The sequence below is a fragment of the Pelophylax lessonae genome, assembly GCF_965119305.1.
Source record: "Pelophylax lessonae genome assembly, chromosome: 12".
In the NCBI taxonomy this organism is placed as follows: Eukaryota; Metazoa; Chordata; class Amphibia; order Anura; family Ranidae; genus Pelophylax; species Pelophylax lessonae.
This window is the reverse complement of record NC_138779.1, coordinates 10,685,468-10,704,344: the sequence shown is the minus strand read 5'-3', so window position 1 is coordinate 10,704,344 and position 18,877 is coordinate 10,685,468. Positions and strand designations below refer to the sequence as shown.

The 18,877-nt window shown below is 47.5% G+C and overlaps 1 protein-coding gene across 1 annotated transcript in view; it reads left to right on the top strand.

Moving 5' to 3' along the window:
- Window positions 1–780: 780 nt before the first annotated feature.
- RPL22 (ribosomal protein L22) overlaps window positions 781–18,877 on the top strand; it is a 19,966-nt gene continuing 1,869 nt past the window's right edge. Inside the window, exons 1-3 of the mRNA XM_082273349.1 lie at window positions 781–867; window positions 12,017–12,121; window positions 13,506–13,630. Of these exons, the coding sequence (XP_082129475.1) occupies window positions 856–867; window positions 12,017–12,121; window positions 13,506–13,630 (242 nt within the window). The 5' untranslated portion in view covers window positions 781–855. The remainder of the gene's footprint in view (window positions 868–12,016; window positions 12,122–13,505; window positions 13,631–18,877) is intronic.

Below are 18,877 nucleotides of genomic sequence, written 5' to 3'. Positions count from 1 at the left end.
CTTTTATTTTTTATACTCTTCATCATTTTACTCATGGTTGGTAGAGACGGGCTCTGGTGTATTCAGGATCGTAGTCCCAGCCCACGTGCCCGATCCCACCAGGAAGCCGACACTGCTAATCACAAGCAGTAAGCGATTTCCCGGTCTGTGCAGCTGTGGACGGTTGGCAAACCCTCCACTATACATTGCAGAGTTGCCATAGGCCATCTGTAGATTGCAGATCCACTGATCAGCTCTGCATTCGACTACTCCCACCAGACTGATCAGCCATCACATCTTGAAAACTATAGATCAGGGATCCTCAAACTACGGCCCTCCAGCTGTTGCAGAACTACACATCCCATGAGGCATTGTAAAACTTTGACATTCACAGACATGACTAGGCATGATGGGAATTGTAGTTCCTGAACATTGGAGGGCCATAGTTTCAAGACCTCTAATATAGCTCCATCGACAAGCTCGGGCTTTCAGCCCTGGCTGCTCATCCATCCCATGGTTGTAGACTACAGATCAACTAGTTTAGCGCTGGACTGTTCAACCATCTAATGATTATAGGCTACAGACAAATCGATCAGCTGTGAATGCCACTGGTGTCACTGCATGCTTATAGACAGCGGGTAGACAGATCAGATCACGCATGCGCAATGGCATCCTATGGTACTACGCATGCCCGGCCGCCTCTCGCTCATACCGCTATAGACTGCCTATCCATCGATCTTCTCCGCGTTCGACAATGGCTGCTCAGCCTACGCATGCGCGATGGTTTTGGCATCTACTCCGCATGCCTGGCCGTCCTTTTCTGTACATAGCGCATGCGCGGCGGCCTCCTCTTCCTTTCAGCCATCTGAGGTCGCCATGGCTCCCCAGGTGTGTATCGCGCTCCCCGTATTATGGGGTTTACGGGGTCCGGGGGGGCCCCGGGGATCGGCCTGGCCGCTTCGGCTTACTCCCCTGTAGGTAGAGGAAGCGGTCCCGGGAGTTTGGGGTGTGATGTGAGGACAGGGCGGGGGTGGAAGATTGCGGTGTGCCGGCGTGGAGGAGGCCTGAGACTCAGGGCGGCTCTGTTACTGAGAGGCCTGTTGTATTAGGCCAGTCCGGTGCTGGGGCTCCCCATAGGCCTTACCATGGTGGGGAGGGGACACCCCAACACCGATCTCCATCTACACAACCCGATTGGATGGGACAGGAAATACCAGAGCCGCCATAGTGAAGAGGGAGGGAGGCCACACACCATACAATCTGATCGTATCATCTCCTGTGTACAGGCCGTGCAATCCCCTGCTGATCTGCCATCTCCTGTGTACAGGCCGTGCAATCCCCTGCTGATCTGCCATCTCCTGTGTACAGGCCGTGCAATCCCCTGCTGATCTGCCATCTCCTGTGTACAGGCCTGACTTCTGTGCGATCCCCTGCTGATCTGCCATCTCCTGTGTACCAGGCCTGACTTCTGTGCAATCCCCTGCAGATCTGCCATCTCCTGTGTACAGGCCTGACTTCTGTGCAATCCCCTGCAGATCTGCCATCTCCTGTGTACAGGCCTGACTTCTGTGCGATCCCCTGCTGATCTGCCATCTCCTGTGTACCAGGCCTGACTTCTGTGCAATCCCCTGCTGATCTGCCATCTCCTGTGTACCAGGCCTGACTTCTGTGCAATCCCCTGCAGATCTGCCATCTCCTGTGTACAGGCCTGACTTCTGTGCGATCCCCTGCTGATCTGCCATCTCCTGTGTACAGGCCTGACTTCTGTGCAATCCCCTGCAGATCTGCCATCTCCTGTGTAGTGCAGGGCCTGCCTGGAGCCCAGTGCAATGCATGGTTTGGGTATATTTAAAGCCCTTTTTAGGCCTTTGCGTTTTGAGTTTGTGGCAGAATTGCTGCAATTTTTATTATTTTTTTTTGCCCGTGATCTCAAAACACACTACAATCGCAAAGTGTGGCTTCAGGTGCCATTATTGTCACTGGTGCCTAGAACGTGGTGCGGTTTTGCTGCGCACCATCTTGCATTGCGTGCAGATTGTTGCCCAAGAGACGCACCGGCTACTTTTCATGTGACCTGCTTCAACCAAACGACAAAACCGCACTGCGTTTCACATGCTATTGACAAAGTTTTCCTGAAGCCGTGCTTTTTTTTTTTTTTTTTTTTTTTTATATATATATAACTAATTTTATGATTTCCTTTAGGTTTACCATAACTTTGTAATGTACCCTAATGAACCGATTCAAAGTGTATCCAATCACATGGGTTTTTTTCTACTCCAGAGTCAATCAGAACGAGGTTGTATGGTCTTCTTTTAAAGCGGTGCCACATGTTGGCACCTTTTGGGGGGAGGGGGGAGTACCTGTTTTTGACAGATACCTGTCCCCACTTCCAGGAGACCTGGCTGAAAAGAGAACCTGTCAGTATAGTAGGTTATCACATAGGGGGCTACTGGCTCCTTATGTCAAAGCACTAAAGTGTAAAATATATATATAACTTTTTTTTTTTTTTTCTTTTTTATTGCATCCTATAATAAAAATGCATGCAAGCAAATTTGTTAAAGCGGTAGTAAACTCAGTCATAGCATATCATTTAAATGCAATCAACACCGGTAACATGTATTTTTCAATATAATAGAATGAAAGCAATCAATTATACGTTTTCCTAACCTGTATAATTTCATATTTTCTGTTCGGTTTTCTGTGATGTCGAGCGCCGCCATCCTTGCTGTGGTTTTCGTCTGCTGATTGCTGCTGTATTTCCGCCCACAGTATGGGTTTGTTCCTAAATCCCGCGCATGCGCAGTAGACGCCGAAACCAAGCCTCGTTTTGGTTTCATTCACCATTTGGACAGCCAATAGGAGGCTGTCCACTATCTCCCCTGTGACGTAGCAAGTCACATGGGGTAGTGGAGAATTTTTTTCATGGGGGAAGGTCGGAGTCTCGCGGGAGCACGGGGCTGACGTCTAGCAGAGGAAATGACGCAGCCCCGCAATAGACACTGAATTATTCCGGCAAGCTCATTATCTTGCCGGAAAATAAGATCACAATGAGCATGCGCGAGTGACGTAATTGACTGCAGCGATCTAAATCGAAGGAGAACGGCTGAAGTGACAGGCAGGGTAAAAGGTTGGTAAAATAATACGGACACAGATCATTTTGATTATGCAAAGTTGTAAAATTGGTGATACTACCGCTTTAAAGCTCCACTGTGTACACACACAAGAACATAAACGCAAGCAGCAGTTTCACCTGGGTACATCTGCACTGCACACACCCAAGTGAGCAATAATTCTAAGGCCCTGACCTGTAAGGGCCTTGAGACTCGCTTACAATAGCAGTTGTAGGTCAAAAAACCCCACTGCTGTACCCTCCATAAGCCACGCATTTACCATCTCTTCCCCCAACTGCTACCCCTGTTAGTTGCAGACGCAGCAGCCTGGGGTGTACATATGCAGTGGCAGAAGCGTAACCCCAGGAGGTCACTTTTGGTGTGCATGGCACCCCCTGAATGCAACCATCTTGACTGAGGCCACTCTGCAGGCACCACACACGCCTATGCAATGCCCATGGTTGCAGGACTAGTGTGGGGAATCTAAGGGTTAAATCAGTCAGGCAGTGAGAAGGCAATGTCTCCACCGCCTGTCAAATGATCAGAGCGCCTGTAGTGTGAATGAGGGGTTCTGCAATGCTCCAGATGTTGAGCTTTGCTGTGATTCTCAGAAATCAGTTAATACCAACAAAAGCCCACAGAGCAATGCTCCATACATCGACACAAATGCACCCGGTGACTACGCCACTGGCGGGTGCCGGCATCCAATAAAAGCTGGTCCAAGCTTACAGTACAAACCAAAGGCCTCCAAAAAGTGGTATCAAAAGTGAACAGTCACACGCTGAAAAGACAGCCCAAAGAACGGCTGAAGCCTAGTCTCTTCCCAGGTCACACCCCTCTGACCCTCCCACGGATATAATCATTCTTTCACACCAGGCCTGGGCTACCTTTTCGGTGTGGCGGCTGTCAATTTTCAATACAAGGGTTAGGTTGGGATTTCTGCAAGTCAGGGTGAAATGATATCAGTGTGGAAAGCCACATCTGCTACTCATCTCTTCAGAGAAATACCAGGCTCTTCAGAGATATGGGGGTTCATGTGATGCAGTGCTCAGATGTAGCAACCACTCACTAGGCCTGAGCACTGTCACATGACAGAGTGACATCACCTCTCCTCCTAGCCTCTGGTATGTTTGTGGAGGTTGGGATGACATCAAAGTGACAGACTGGGCCTCTTCAAAGTGTGCTGGTGACAAATGACTATTATGTTCTGAATCATCATGCATGACACTCGGCCATGAAACATTTCTGCCTTGCACCTTCTTTCTAGCTGTAGTAGCTTGATGGTGATGCTGTGGTCAGTGGCAGTGTTCAGTTCCTAAAGTAGATCTGAGCTCAAAAAGTGTTTTGTCATAGGGCACGCTTTTAGAGATGCCAATTTTTCCTAAGCAGCACCCTGAAAGTTTAACCTGTTAGTCTGGATTTTCTCTTGAAATACACCGGTAAACTTCCTGGCATGTGAGCGTGCCTAGGCCTCATAACTGTTTATCTGCAGAATGAGCTCCAAGACACTGCTGCCTCTGGTTTCTAGTCGCGGGCAATTTTAAAGTGGGAATTAGCGAGGCCTGTGCTGTTCTCCTTAATGGAAGTGAGGAAGCAAAGCTCTGCCATCTACTAAGATGGCTGCTCCCATACAGATGCAGTGCAGAACAAGACATGGTTCCTCAGAGGAGATGAAAGACCAGCTGCAGAGAGGCAATACAGGTGATTTGCCCCCTGCCTGCTTGACCCCCTAATGCAGGCCGTGTGTTCAGGGCCAGGCACCCGCTTGGATGTCAGATTGGAAGCCACGGCTGTGTCTGTGCATCCCAGTAGACATAGATGGGGATGCATGCATATCCCCATATGGGTAAACATGACCCTCACATGGGAGTATGCTGTAGTACACCCTTGTGAACGATAGGCTGTTTATATGGGACCTGCTGAAATGACAATTTGTAGCATGTAGGGTTGCACCGATTCTGGTATTGGTGCCGACGCAGAATATTTTCACAAGTACTTGTACTTGTTAAAATGCACCAATAACTTTTTTGTGGTGTGATTTGAGCCCATACAAAATGAATGTGCTCAAATCGCTCTGCAAAAAAATCACATGATTTGAACAGGAATGCAGTGCGATTCCTGTCTGAATTGCATGCAGTTTCCCCACTGCTCCTGTTTGTACCCAGGCATGTCATTGTGATTTCAGTCTGGGTTCACACACGAGCGGTGCGCGAAACTGCATGTGATTTGCATAGGAATTGCACCACATTCCTGTTTAAATTGCATGCAATTCTTTGCAGTGCGATGTGAGCCTATTCATTTGGTATGGGCTCAAATTGCACAGGAAAGGCATCGGTACATAAACTCCCCCTAAAGAAGAAAAAAAAAGTATTAGTGCAACCCCAGTATAGTATGTAGCACATTATATACATTGATGTGCAGTTATTCTGTGTGGTAAATTGAGCCTTTTTGTCTTCTCACAAAAACACACAAGTAATGCACATACACACTACTGCATGCACACCTCTGTAGATGTACCCTAAAGATTTGTATTCATGCCTGGAGCCATCTAAATATAGTACTTCTGAGCACAGTTGGTGAAAGAATCCTCTGTATTTCTGGCTTTGCTTTGGTGAACGGCTTGTGCTGTATTTTTGGCATGCCTGATGGTTACAGATACGAGTGGGGGACTCTGTCACTATCACACATGGCCCAAGTGCAAAAAGCACACAGCTGGTCCTCAATTCAGTGTGTGGGGATAGAAGGGGCTCATGGCACAGGTGGGGGTTGATCTGTCAGAAGTTAAATGTCAGGGGTGACATGCAGATCTTTTATTTTTTTTTTTGAGCCTCTGTTGCAGAGCTTTTCTTTAGGAGTCCCAATACTGATCCTACACTGAGGTTGTACATTGTGATGGATTGCTCATATCGGCACCCTTTGGGCCAGATGACACAGCTGGATATTCTCACATTTTGTACTGATCAACAACTTTCAGATTGTTTGATTTCACTGTATAGGCAATGAGAAACTAATCCTGTGCCACAAGGCAATTGCAGCTCATCTCTGGGCTAATCCCCCCCCCCCCCCAACTAAATATAACCCATCATATTTAATTTAAAAAAATTAAATATGATCTAAAGGTCAAACACTTGAGCGGTATACAACCGCTTTGCCTTCTTTTACCCCCGTTTTTCAGGACAGCCACCTCTGAGAGAACTTGGCTCCTTCCTTCTCAGGAATCACTGCCTCAACCATGTAGATAGAAACCATGTCAGCCAGAGCCCTTCAGTCCTGGTGTTTCCTCCGGTCAGGAAACATCGCCAGGAACCAGGGCTGAAACAGCTGGGGAGGCTAAAGTCTCTCTCAATGCGCAACTAAGGGTTTGGGTAGGGATCTCAGATTACAATCTACCTATTGGGCTGCCTGGCGTCACCCCAGCTTTTCCTCGGGGGGGGGGGGGGGGTCTTCATTGCTCAGGGGAGTGCTGCAGAGGTGCGACTGATCTTCCCGCATCTTGCGGCAAGCAGATGGAGCTTCGGGTGGTGGGTGACGTCACTTCTGGTGGAGGCGGGCACTTCGCCGAAGGTCCCACGGCTTCCGGTTTCGGCTGAAGGGGGTTTGAAGTGCGGACCGGACAATAGGCTGGTGCGAGCCGAACACTGGGGGACAGCAGGCTTGCGACCACTCTGGAGATGTCAGAAGAACAGGGAATAGGGACTTCTCCAAGTGAAGCCAGCACCAGCTATTCTAAGGTAAGGACCCTGGGATGGTGTTCCCTTCCCCCCCCCCCCCCACTAGCTCCATGGTGTAGTTTGCCATGGTCTGTTTGTCTCTTGGCAGAATACGAAAATGCAGCTCTTCTCTCTGAACAGGCGAGACGGGGCACTTGGATCGGATTTGCTCCCTCAGAGCTGGCATTTCTCCAGATGCTATGCCTTCCACCCGCCTGTACTAATACCAGCGGTCCTGAGGAAGTTTCAGGACAGTACCCTGATCCTCATTGCATCACGTTGGCCCAGGAGACTGGTTTTTGGTCCTGAAGGGTCAGGCCGTGGAGCCCCCCCTGGATTCTACCAATTCGGGAGGACCTTCTGTTTCAGGGTCCAGTTTCCTGTCCCTAGGTGGAGCACTGGAATCTCGCAACCTGGCTTCTGAGGAAGCAAAGAGTTTTCGGGTCACTTGGTGGCGACACTGCTTAGTAGCAGGAAAAGGGAAACGTGGGCCATTTACCTTAAGACCTTGAAGCGTTTTAACAGCTGGTGCACGGAGAGATCCTTGGATGTAGGCAGCTCAGTGGCAGTGCTGGAATTTCTGCAAAGTGGGGCAGATAAAGGTTTAGCTGTCAGCACCCTAAAGAGTCAAGTCTCGGCAAGAAGTGTCTTTTTAGAAGTATACTTAGCCGAAAACCTTTGGGTGATTTTAATTCTTTAGGACATTAAACATATAGAGACCAGTAGGCAATCACCCCTTTTTCTATGTGGGATCATGGTTCTACAGGCTCTTAGGAGAGCCGTTTGAACCTATTAAGTCTTGTGCGGTGAAATTTTTAAACCTCAAGACAGCTTTTTTTTTTTTAAGTGGCGATCCCTACCGCCAGAAGGGTTAGTGAACTAGAAGCTCCTTTCTTACAAGTTTTTCTGGATAAGTTTGTATTTAGGATCCGGCTTTCTTACCAAAAGTAACCTTGAAGTTTCACAGAGACCAAGAAATCGTTTTACCAACTTTCTGTACGAATCCCGTGAGTGAACAGGAGGGTAACGATCAAAACTTGGATGTTGGGTGTGTCCTTCAGTACATAGATCATACAAAGGTATTTAGGAAGTTTGATTCCTTCTTTGTTCTATTTGCTGGCTCTATTAAGGGTTCTAAAGCCTCTTAAGCTTTCCTTAGCCAGATTGCTTAGGTTAGCCATGCCTATGTTTCAGCGGAAAGGAGGTCCCAGTTGGGTATCGGAGCACATTCCACTAGGGCTGTGGCGACTTCCCAGGAGTATGAGAGCTGGTGCTACCCTAGAGCAGATCTGCCGGGCAGTGCCCTGGTCCAGTTTTTCAACCTTCACCAAGCACTACAGGCTGGACCTGTTGTCCACTAAAGATCAGGCTTTTGAGCGCAAAGCCCTTCAAGCTTTGGTCCCACCCTAGGGATAGGGATAAGTACTCGCTTATCCTCTCAGAGGTGGCTGTCCTGAAAAACAAGAGTTTCTCTTACCGGTAATGTCTTTTCCAGGAGTCTTTCAGGACAGCACTGTTACCCACCTGAAGAAGGTCTGGACATAAGACTGTCAGAAGAATGGAGATTGGTATGATATGTCTGTGTCTCCCCAGCTGGTCGAAGGCACTCTTTGAGAACTGATGGGGGGTTTCAATCTACCTGGTTGGGGCAGTGTTTCCTGAGAAGGGAGGAGCGAAGGTCTCTCCGAGGTGGCTGTCCTGATGCTCCTGGAAAAGACGTTACCAGTAAAAGCGATGAAGACACTCCTGTGCGGGATCCGCCGTTTACTGCACAGGTGGCTGTTCCTTCAGAGTGCATGCGCCAGTGATGTCACTGGCTGCATGTAATGTAAATATCTCCCAAATGCTGCACGTTTAGGAGATATTTACACTACCTATAGCAGGGCTTGACAAACTTGCTTTAAATCTAGGAGCCAGCTAATGTTAGGAGCCAGTATTTTTTTCACGCATGCCGAATGGCCAGTTTCTAATGAACCGGCTGATGTTGCCTGGCATTCGACCCATGTGTACTTGGTTTACTTCTTCTGAGAGATATTAATGAAACACTCCAACCACCATGACCACTTCAGTCTTTTTTGAAGTGGTCATGGTGGTAGGAGTCAGAAACGCTGCACATTCTGGGATATTTACAATTGTGTCAGGGGCTAGTTGCACCCCTAGCACATGTGACTTACTGCTGGCGGGTGTTGCTGTGGATATTTCTGGCGGAGAGTGTTAAGATCGGCGCTGGAGGAAGAATGCAGAGCTGAGGCTTCCTGTATCTCTCGGTCTCCTCACAGGCACATTTGATATCATTCCGCCTGTAACGGGACGGAGCCGGAACTATACAGTAAGCATCGGCTCCACTCTGTCACAGCTACAACGGACACCTGGTCCAGCACGTGGCACTTGCGGGTGTCCGGGAGACATCCGCACCTCATAGGAGACTTGGGATTTCTGGCGACAAGACATCTGCTGCAGTGTTTTTTTTCTGCACTGAAGAATTGGAAGGTCCATCAATGGTTATGTCCTTCCCTGGTGACATACACACTTTTTTATTGGCTTTTTATTAGTGGGGGCTAATTCCCCCCCCCCCCCCCCAACTGCATGAAATGACTTCAAGACCTTTTGGCTGCAGGCCAGCAGTTTCTTTGGAGGCATCACAGTGGGTCATATGATGGCAGACTCTGGAAATGTAAAGGATAAGTTCACCCTTTGACAAAAGAATAAATGTACATTTTCTTGCCGGTTAATAAAAATGTGCATTTTATTTATTTTTTTTATTTTGTTCTGGGAGCCAGTAAAACGTTGCACCCAGCATCAGCAGATCGCTGATCTCATGTAATTTGTCAGTGTTTCCGCTTGCTTGTACCTCATATGAGGAAGCCAATACATTCAGACCAGAAGAATAAATGAACTACCCCCTGCGCTCACGGTGCCGTGGTAGTTAATTGAGCACTAGAAGCCAACAGCCACTAAGGCTGTCTGGACTTGTAGTTTTCCATTCACAGAGCACTGTGAATGAGTAACGTGGGCAAAGCGTTTTCTTTTAAATTGTGACAGAGCAGGGGCTGGTCCTTTCATACCATGGTACATGTTTGAATATGGTTGTGACATGTAACCTATTATGAAAGGTGAACTTATTCTTTAATAAGGTAATTACTATTTGTTGGGTTTTTGTTTTTTATGGTTGGTTAGAAGGGGAATGATGGGATGGCTGAATTTGTCCGGAGATCCCCCTAGATCAGGGATATGCAAACTGTGGCCCTCCAAATGTTGCAGAACTAAAAGTTCCATGATGCATAGCAAGACTGACAGCCACAAGCATGACACCCAGAGGCATGGTGGGACTTGTAGTTTTGCAACACCTAGAGGGCCACAGTTTGCATATCCCTGCCCTAGATGAATAACCATCAAAAGCTCAGATTCAGCACCGAGTGTTCTGCGACGGTCACAAATTCAGTCAGCAGCACTGTTCACTTCAGGGCTGCCCACTAACACGTTCCAGTGCATTGCACCAAAATGTCCTTTAGTAGAATGTTTCTGTAGAACACGTGGTGAAGTGTGCTCAACAAAGACAAAGTGCAGAGCGTGGATGGTCAAGGTATTGTATAATGCTGAAATCATTCAATCTTGGAGCCAGCTGGTTCTGTGTTGGCTTGTAGTGCCTGGTAATGCGTGAGACCTTGCTGATATGTAGAACTAAAACCTCATCTCCACTTTCACCTTTTCCTGCCCAGTCCAATTTTCAGAGCTGTCACACTTTGACAATTGCAGGGTCATGCAACACTGTACCCCTATGACTTTACCAATTTTTTTTTTTTTTTTTTAGAGACCGCTAGAACTTTCATTTGGTGGTATTTAATCAACACTGGTTGTGTGTTTAGCAAAAAAAAGACTGAATTTTGCCAAAGAGAAAAAAAAAATAGTTAAACTAAGTAATTTTTATGCACCTATTGGACTGCATGGATAATCACTGATTATCAGTGTAAATGTCCCCTGTCACAGGATAGCCAGTTTTCAGCTTTCCTTTCCTCACACACTGATAGCGCTGGGGAAAGGAAATCCGGCATTTGTTTACAGGTCTTCAGCTGTGATTGGATACAACTGATCACATGGTAAAGGGCTGCTGTGATTGGCCCTTTACATTGATCTGTGATACACAGGAGATCAACTGAGGGGGGTGGGGTTCTAGGATAACGTCAATAGACTCCCTCCCAGATCTGGACGATCACGATGTCTTTTGGCTAGATCGGCATGTGATTGGCTAGATATCAAGATCGGCATGTGATTAAAGCGGTTCTCAAGCCCAGTGACATTTTGTACCTTAATGCATTCCCTCCATTAAGGTAAAAAAAAATGTCCCAGTCAACCTTTTACCTCCCTTTACTTATCGGAGTCCTATCTTGATCTAGCGCAGTGTCCATCTGCAGCGGGACTTGTCTGTGTACCTTTCCTCACAAGACACAGAGGCAATCAAATCCTGGGGGATGGGGGGAGTGTAGACATGGACCCAAGCTGTGTGCGTGTATGGATACATACACCCCGGCTTGGGAGCAAGCTGCCTCGTGCACCCATAGCAAGCGGCTTGCTGTGGAGGCACACAGAAGAGGAGTCAGGAGTGCTAGCAGTGGACCACAGAAGGAAGAGGTTTGGGGCTGCTCTGTGCAATACCATTTACACAGAGCAGGTAAGTATAACATGTTTAACTATAATATATATATATATATATATATATATATATATATATATATATATATATATATATATATATATATATATATATATATATATATATATATATATATATATATAATTTTAAATAACACTTTTCTACTGCTTTAGGCATACAGTGGTCTAGTAATTTTTCTGGTACAATAGGGATGTATGCCGATTCAAATATACAGCAGGCTACTGTGCTCGTAGAGCAGTGGTCCTCAACTCCGGTACTCTGGCCCACTAGCAGGCCAGATTTTAAGTATTACCTTGGGGAGATGCAGACTAGAATACTGCAATCACTGAGCAGCAAATGAGATCACCTGTGATGTAATTTAGTTATTTTGCAAACCTGGTCGTTAGTGGGCCCCGAGGACCGGAGTTGAGGACCACTGTTGTAGAGGATAGACCCATTAAGCTGCTATGGATATCTTTACAGGAGAGACCTCCACGCAATTCAACCTTTCTGATGTCTTGTTTTTTTTTTTTTTTTTCTTAATGTTTTTATATTTATTTTCTCAGAAAAAGACAGCGACCAAGGGCAGCAAGAAAAAGAAGCAGCTCTTGAAGTTCACCTTGGACTGCACACACCCTGTAGAAGATGGCATCATGGATGCTGCTAACTTTGTAAGTCAGACCACTTGTGAGACTGTCATTCTGCTTAGCTGTGATAGGTTTCTTCTGTGGGATTGTGTCTGAGACTATTTACTTTCTGGAAACTTTTTAAATAAGTTCCCCTTTGGGAATATGTTACCTGTTCCCAGTGCTGCAGTGGCTCCCCGACCCGCTTCCTGTAGTGGCAGCTAGCTTGGGATCTTCTCCCCGATCTCGATGTCGCAATTTTGTCCGCGTCATTTATTCAGAGCCGTCAATGGGTGAACTACAAGCATTTAAGTCTTTAAAGATGTTGGCTTGTAGTTCTCAATCAACTGCCATGGCACTGCTGAGTACTTAAGGTATTTCATTGATTTTTCTGTCATTGCACAACTGTCTGCCCTTACGAGCGGACAGCTAAGCCCTGGTTCACACGCCCGCGGCTTTGAAGCCAAACTTCAGCATGCCTTGCATGCAACTTCTTTAACAGGTGTACCAAAAGTGGTGCAGGAACCTTTTTACTCGGAGCAACTCAAGTCACACTGATTAAACTGGTTCCATTGCACTGAATGGGGTCTGACTTTTCTCGTGTGACCTTTTTTTTTTCCCATCACTGAATATTTTTGTGACCAGTTCTCTTTAGTCCTCTGGGCTCCACTGAATGTAATGCAATGCAGATCACACCACAATACATTCTTTCCCAGCCTTGATGGCTGAGAAAACTGTGAATGGGGGACCCAAAAGTGACATCATACACATCCCTTCCAGGTCAGCAACAAGGAGGAGAGCGGACATGTCTGCTCTCCCCTCCACCTCAGCGGTACCCGAATACTTCCTTCCCGCAGCAAGGCTAAATGTAAAGAAAAAAAAACAAGTGATGGGCGATAGTAATTGTCAGTCCATGCTTCTGGTGCCAGCAGTGAATGGGGTCCCAGGACGCATATTCTAATCACCATGGTGACCTGGGATTTGTTGAGCCCTGTATTAATGTAATTTGCAGTTATAAACCTCAATGTGTCTTCATTTTCAGTGGCACTCGTATTGGGCAGCAAATATCTGGTGATCTGGAACCAGTTCCCTTATGTACCTGGATCATTCTGACCATGCTACACAAGGATACAGATCATGTTGGCATGGTCAGTTGTGTCCCTCTGAGCCTACAGGAAGACATGTGGCATGTCTGTGGTCAGCCCAGCTGACACCTCACCATGCGTTACTTGGCTGACAGCGGCTCCTGGCATGAGTCTCACTGTGACCACAATAGCTGCATGTTGCTACTACTCAGCCCTCTGAAGGTGGGCACACCTCCTGATTTCTGCATATATTCTAAACTTAACACCATGCTGTAATTTCAATGCAGTAATTACAGTATTGTAAAATGTGCACGCTAAAGGTTATCCTTTTAAAATTGTTACAGGAACAGTTCTTGCACGACCGCATCAAGGTGAATGGAAAAGTTGGCAACCTGGGTGGCGGAGTTGTCACTATTGAGAGAAGCAAGAGTAAAATCACTGTGACTTCAGAGGTGCCATTTTCTAAGAGGTGAGTCATGCCGGGGATGGAGAAGTAACTGTTTAGTCTCCACTGGAGCTTCCTATGGGTCAGATAATCAACAGACCGGAACACACACACATAAGAACCTATTCACAGTCTACGCACACAAAATGCTGCAGTTTAGTGCGCGGGCCGCTGTTGGTTACGGCTACAGTTCTCCAAAATTTCCTTTTTTTTTTTTTTTTTTTGAAGTGCACATAGTGACACTTCATTCATGTCACTGCATGGTGGTGCATTGCACTGCTGTACGCTGACATGCTTTGCTTACCTGTGCACTGCGGTAAAATTCAGCATGCCTGCATTGTATCGCAGCTCACTGCACCACACTGCAGGCTGCATTTTATTGTGAATGGGCCTATTTTCTAGTGCCCTACTGGTGGTGGTCTAGTGTAGAAAAAACATTCAGTCACCACGCTATATGTCAACAGGCTCTAAATATTACACCTTTACTTTAGTGTGCACGGTAATGTTTTAACACATTCTGGAACCACTTTACAATCTAGAAGCATACAGGTATAGATTTTTAATAACAGAAGAAAGGTTTGAGTCAAGGTGCTCTTGCATTTCATTCAGATTGACATTCCTAAATCTATGAAAAAGCTAAAGATGTGCTTTAGAGAGCAAATGACTGTTGTAAAACTAGGCTTTTATTTAACTACGCTAAAGTGGTTCTAAAGGCATGACTGTTTTTTACCTTCAGGCTGTCCCAGGTGTCTCTTCTCATTGGCTGGGATACAGCAGCAGGAGACTTGGCTCCCGCTTCTGTCAGTCACAGCCAGTGAGGAGAGGGCAGGGCCGAGCAGCAGCCCTGTATAGTGGAGCTTGGGAGAAAGCATGCACCAGTGCCCCCATAGCATGCGGCCTGCTTTTGAACACTGGTCAAGGAGGCGAAGCTAGGAGCACCAACGGGGTACCCAAGAAGGCTGGGGTTGCTATGTGCAAAACCACTGCACAAAGCAGGTAAGTATGAGATATGACATTTATATAAAAAAAATAAAAATAAAAAAATCAAACCTTTGAATATCACTTAAATGCATTCTCAACATGTTATACTATAGCTGTGTAGTGATTTTTTTTCATAGAGAAGCCCCGATCCTCCTCGGGTCCCTCGCTGGCACTCTTCACTCCTGCCTAGGCCCACAGAGAAAACCGCTTGCAGTGGGGTCACCCCCAAGTAGGTCTGTTCTGAGCCGCAGCTCTGTGTCCATGCACACCTTGTTGCATGCCTGATGAGGGGATCCTACGTGGCTCAGAAATGTTGAAATCTGCTGTAACAATGTGATTGCTGATTAAAGCTTTGGACCCACTCGGGAGATCCTTGGTGTGCTGATGACATTCTCTTGCTCGGACATGCACACACAAAGCTGTGACTCGGCCCCACCCCTTCTCTCCTCATGTGCTTCACAGTGGGAGCCAATCCCGCTGCTGTCTCAGCCAATGATGAGGGAGAGTACCTGGAGAGTGGATGCTCCCGTACACCTCGCTGGATCAAGATGGGGCTCAGGTAAGTATGTAGGGGTGGGGGAGGCGGCTGTACAGAGGAGGTTTTTACCCTTATGCATAGGAAGGTGAAGGTAAAAAACCATGATCCGCTCCCTACGCGTTCTCTCTAGATCCAGCACTGTGCCCGAGAGCAACAGTGCTGCTTTTCAACTCTTACAGACCTGCTGCTGTAGATCAAATACTGTTGAGGAGGGAGCGGGTGTGGGAAAGAGACCCACACATAAGCCTACACGTCTGGCCCCATAGCAAGTGGCTTGCTATGGGAGCAGACCATACCAGCGGGGGATCCCAGAAGAGGAGGTTTGGGGGTCACTCTTGCATGATAGGTGTAACATGTTTTATCATAAAAAAAAAAAAAAAAAAAATGTGAGTTGAAGAAAAGCAGTTTATATGTTTGTCATCAAAAACTGGATTTTTTTGTCTTACCGTAAAATCCTTTTCTCTGATGTTCATTGACAGACACAGCTCCATATTTTCCTTGACCCGTGGGTTATGCTGCTCATCCTAGGAGTAGGACATTAGATGGAAAAGAGTTGAGTTTGACTAGGTCCATAGGGCAGTCCCAGGGGGTATACTCCCATTTCCTGCTCTTAAGTTTTGTAATAAACAGTGTCAGAAGAACATACCCCCCCCCCCAACTCATTAGAGGGGTGCTAGACAAAAATTCAATTTTTCTCTTTCATTCATTGACCGACACAGCAGCTCCATATCTTCTTTTGACCCCAAAAAGCAGTGTCAACATGAGGGAGGACATAACAATAAATAACTTCCAAAAGGCTAAACTTAGCCAACTGGGTAAAACAGGAACAACTGGAGCTCACCTGACAAAAGTACACCCTCAAAGAGGACTTAATCCTCTTCAACAGCGGTCTACAAACCCTTGCGGCCAAAAGGCATCCGCAGATGCCAACACATCCATCTTTAACATTTTGTGAAAATGTGCTCGGACGACCAGGTGACCTGCCTTGCAAACCTGCACCACTGATGCCTGATGACGGAAGGCCCAAGATGCACTTAAGCCCCCATGTAGAATGCGCCATAACAGGAGGATCCTGACCCTTAATGAAATAGGCCTGCACCACCATCTGCCTAATCCATCTGGAAATGGTTGCAGCAGATGCGGCCAGCCTCTTAAAATGGTCCATCCATAAGGACAAATATGGAATCCAATTTTTGGAACGACTCAGTCGCCAGGTACACCATGATTGCCCGAGCCACATCCAAAGAATGTAAGGCAATCTCTTTAGGGTGCTTAGGCCACAAGGAAGGTAACCTTTATTTAAATGGAAACCAGAGATGACTTTAGGAACGACTGGCAGGGCCAAAGTACCACTTCATCTCCGTGAACCACCAAGTAGGGTGAAGGATAAGACAAGCTGCCAGCTCCGACACCCTACGTGCAGGAGAAAAAGCCACCAAGAAGGAAACCCTCTGGGACAATGTAAGCAGAGGAATCTAGTGAATATTTTACAACAGCGGTTACTGAAGAACCGATGGCACAAAGTTGAGATCCCACGAGGCCAATGGAGACCACACTGGGGGAGCCAAGTGGCGAACCACAGAAAGCGAAGCCAAAGGATGATCAAAGAAAACCACCAAGGCCAACCCTGGCCCACGGTGGTACCTGAGGCTCCACATCTTTTTGGAGGAAAGCCAAACTGTGTCGCCAAAAAGGAGCAGGCGTGACCCCAAGAGATTAAGAGCGTACTTTGCGGATGTGAAACGCGATGATAAATCTACCTAGAAGTAGATTTACTAGCTTACAACGGCGTGGAAATCAGATTCAGACAACCCTCTTGCCTTCAGCAACTGGCTTCTGACAGCCAAGCCGTTAAAGCCAGCGACTGTAAAGCAAGATGGAAGATTGGCCCTTGAGCCAACAGATCCCCCCCCCCCCCTCTAAGAGGAAGTCTCCAGGGAAGCATCGGTGACCAACCATATCAGATCTGCGTACCAAGACCGACAAGGCCTCGAGCCTATGCGGGAGTCTTGGCAGAAGCTCTAGAAGAGGAAAGGCATATCAGATGATACTGGTCCCAAAAGAGCCACCAGTGCGTCTGAGGCGTTGGCCAGAGGATCCTGAGACACAAACCCAAGAACCTTCCTGTTGAAATGTGAGGCCAACAGGACCATACGAATGGACTCCATTTGAAACCTCTGTGCCCACACAAAGTGGTTCAGAGCTTTAGGTCCAAGATTGGACATACCTCGCTTTCCTTCCTGGGACCTGCAAACATGAAACAAATGTTCTGAGACGGGAACAATCACCCCTTGTAGAAGCAAGTTTTGCACTCCCCCCGAAGAGACCTCGCAGGTGGTTTGGGGATAAACATAGGTTGTAAGGAAAGAACCTCTCTGAAGGAGAAGCCTGAAAACTCGATCTTGTAGCCGGACCAAATCAGCTCGTGGACCCACCTGTCTTGAATCAGGGAGATCCACGGGTCCGGAAAGATGCAAAGACATCCCCCACCCCAGATATGGGTGAGAGTGCCCCTTCAGGCAGAAGGGGTGTTTGTCTGCAGGTCTGGAAGGACCCGCTCTCGGCATACCAGGCCAGGTCCTCATGGAACCTCTGGAGGAGGTCCTTTCCAGGCAGCCTCCGAAAGACGATTCCCCACAAAGGGAAGATCACATAAGGCCTTTTGGAAAGTCTGGTCTGTACTAGTCCAGCATTTTAGCCATATGTGTCGAAGGATCATTGCTATCACGGACAGCCCAGAGACTAAGGGAGCTGCATCCAGAGAGGCATTAGACAAATTGCAACCCCTGGACAAACTAGTCCGCCAGCTCCAAAAAGGCCGGAGGAATCTGTTCCTCCTCCAGATCCTGGCACAAAAGCTTTGCCCACTCAGGAAGTCAGGAACACCATGCTATGGTGGACACCGGCCTAAGGACCGAACCGGCCACAGTAAACATGTGGCGGACCAAAGTCTTGGCTCTCATAAAAAGGATCTTTTAAAAACCAAAGACTCCTACACCGGAATTAAGGTGGATTTATTCAGCCTGGAGACCTGAGAGTCCACCACAGGTGGGACTGCCCACGTACTCCTCAAAGGCTAACATCTATCAAAACACTTAGGCATTGCCATATTGCATTTAGAACAACTCCACTGACTCGCAAACAATTTTGTTACAGTAGGCGGGGAATGAGGAAATGCCTTTTGCCGCTGTAAAGGATCTTCGGACCCAAAGGGGACCGGCGCCTCTAACGCAGCAGCTTCATCTCCCATGTTTGTTTCCTGCACCATTACAATCATTGCATCCACCAGCGCCTTTCCATGTGCAGTTAGAGGAATCCTCTTACTGCACATGGACGCAGATCCAGTAGAGTCGCTATATGCTAAGCTCACCCTAAGAACATAAGCAGGGGAGGTTGCCGACCACAATCCCGCAAAGAGGAGAGAGGGCCCACCCTGACGCAGACACACATTCAGAGCACCCTCACCTACACAATAATGATTGTTTCACTTCGCTAAAAACGCCTCTCTGTTCAAGAGGGGCATTAGGCAGACCCTATGGCCACCCCCTGAGTGAGGGGGGGGGGGGGGGAGGCGTACTCGCGTCCGCGGCTCTGTCAACACGGTCAGCAGTTCGAACAGCCTGGTCAACAGCTTGGACAGCCAAAGAGTAGGCCGCGATGCCGCGGCTTAAATTTGGGGCCCCGATCCGGCCGCGTGAGTTGCAAATCCGCCGGTAGCTCTGTTAGCTTGATCGGCAGCTCGGACAGCTTGT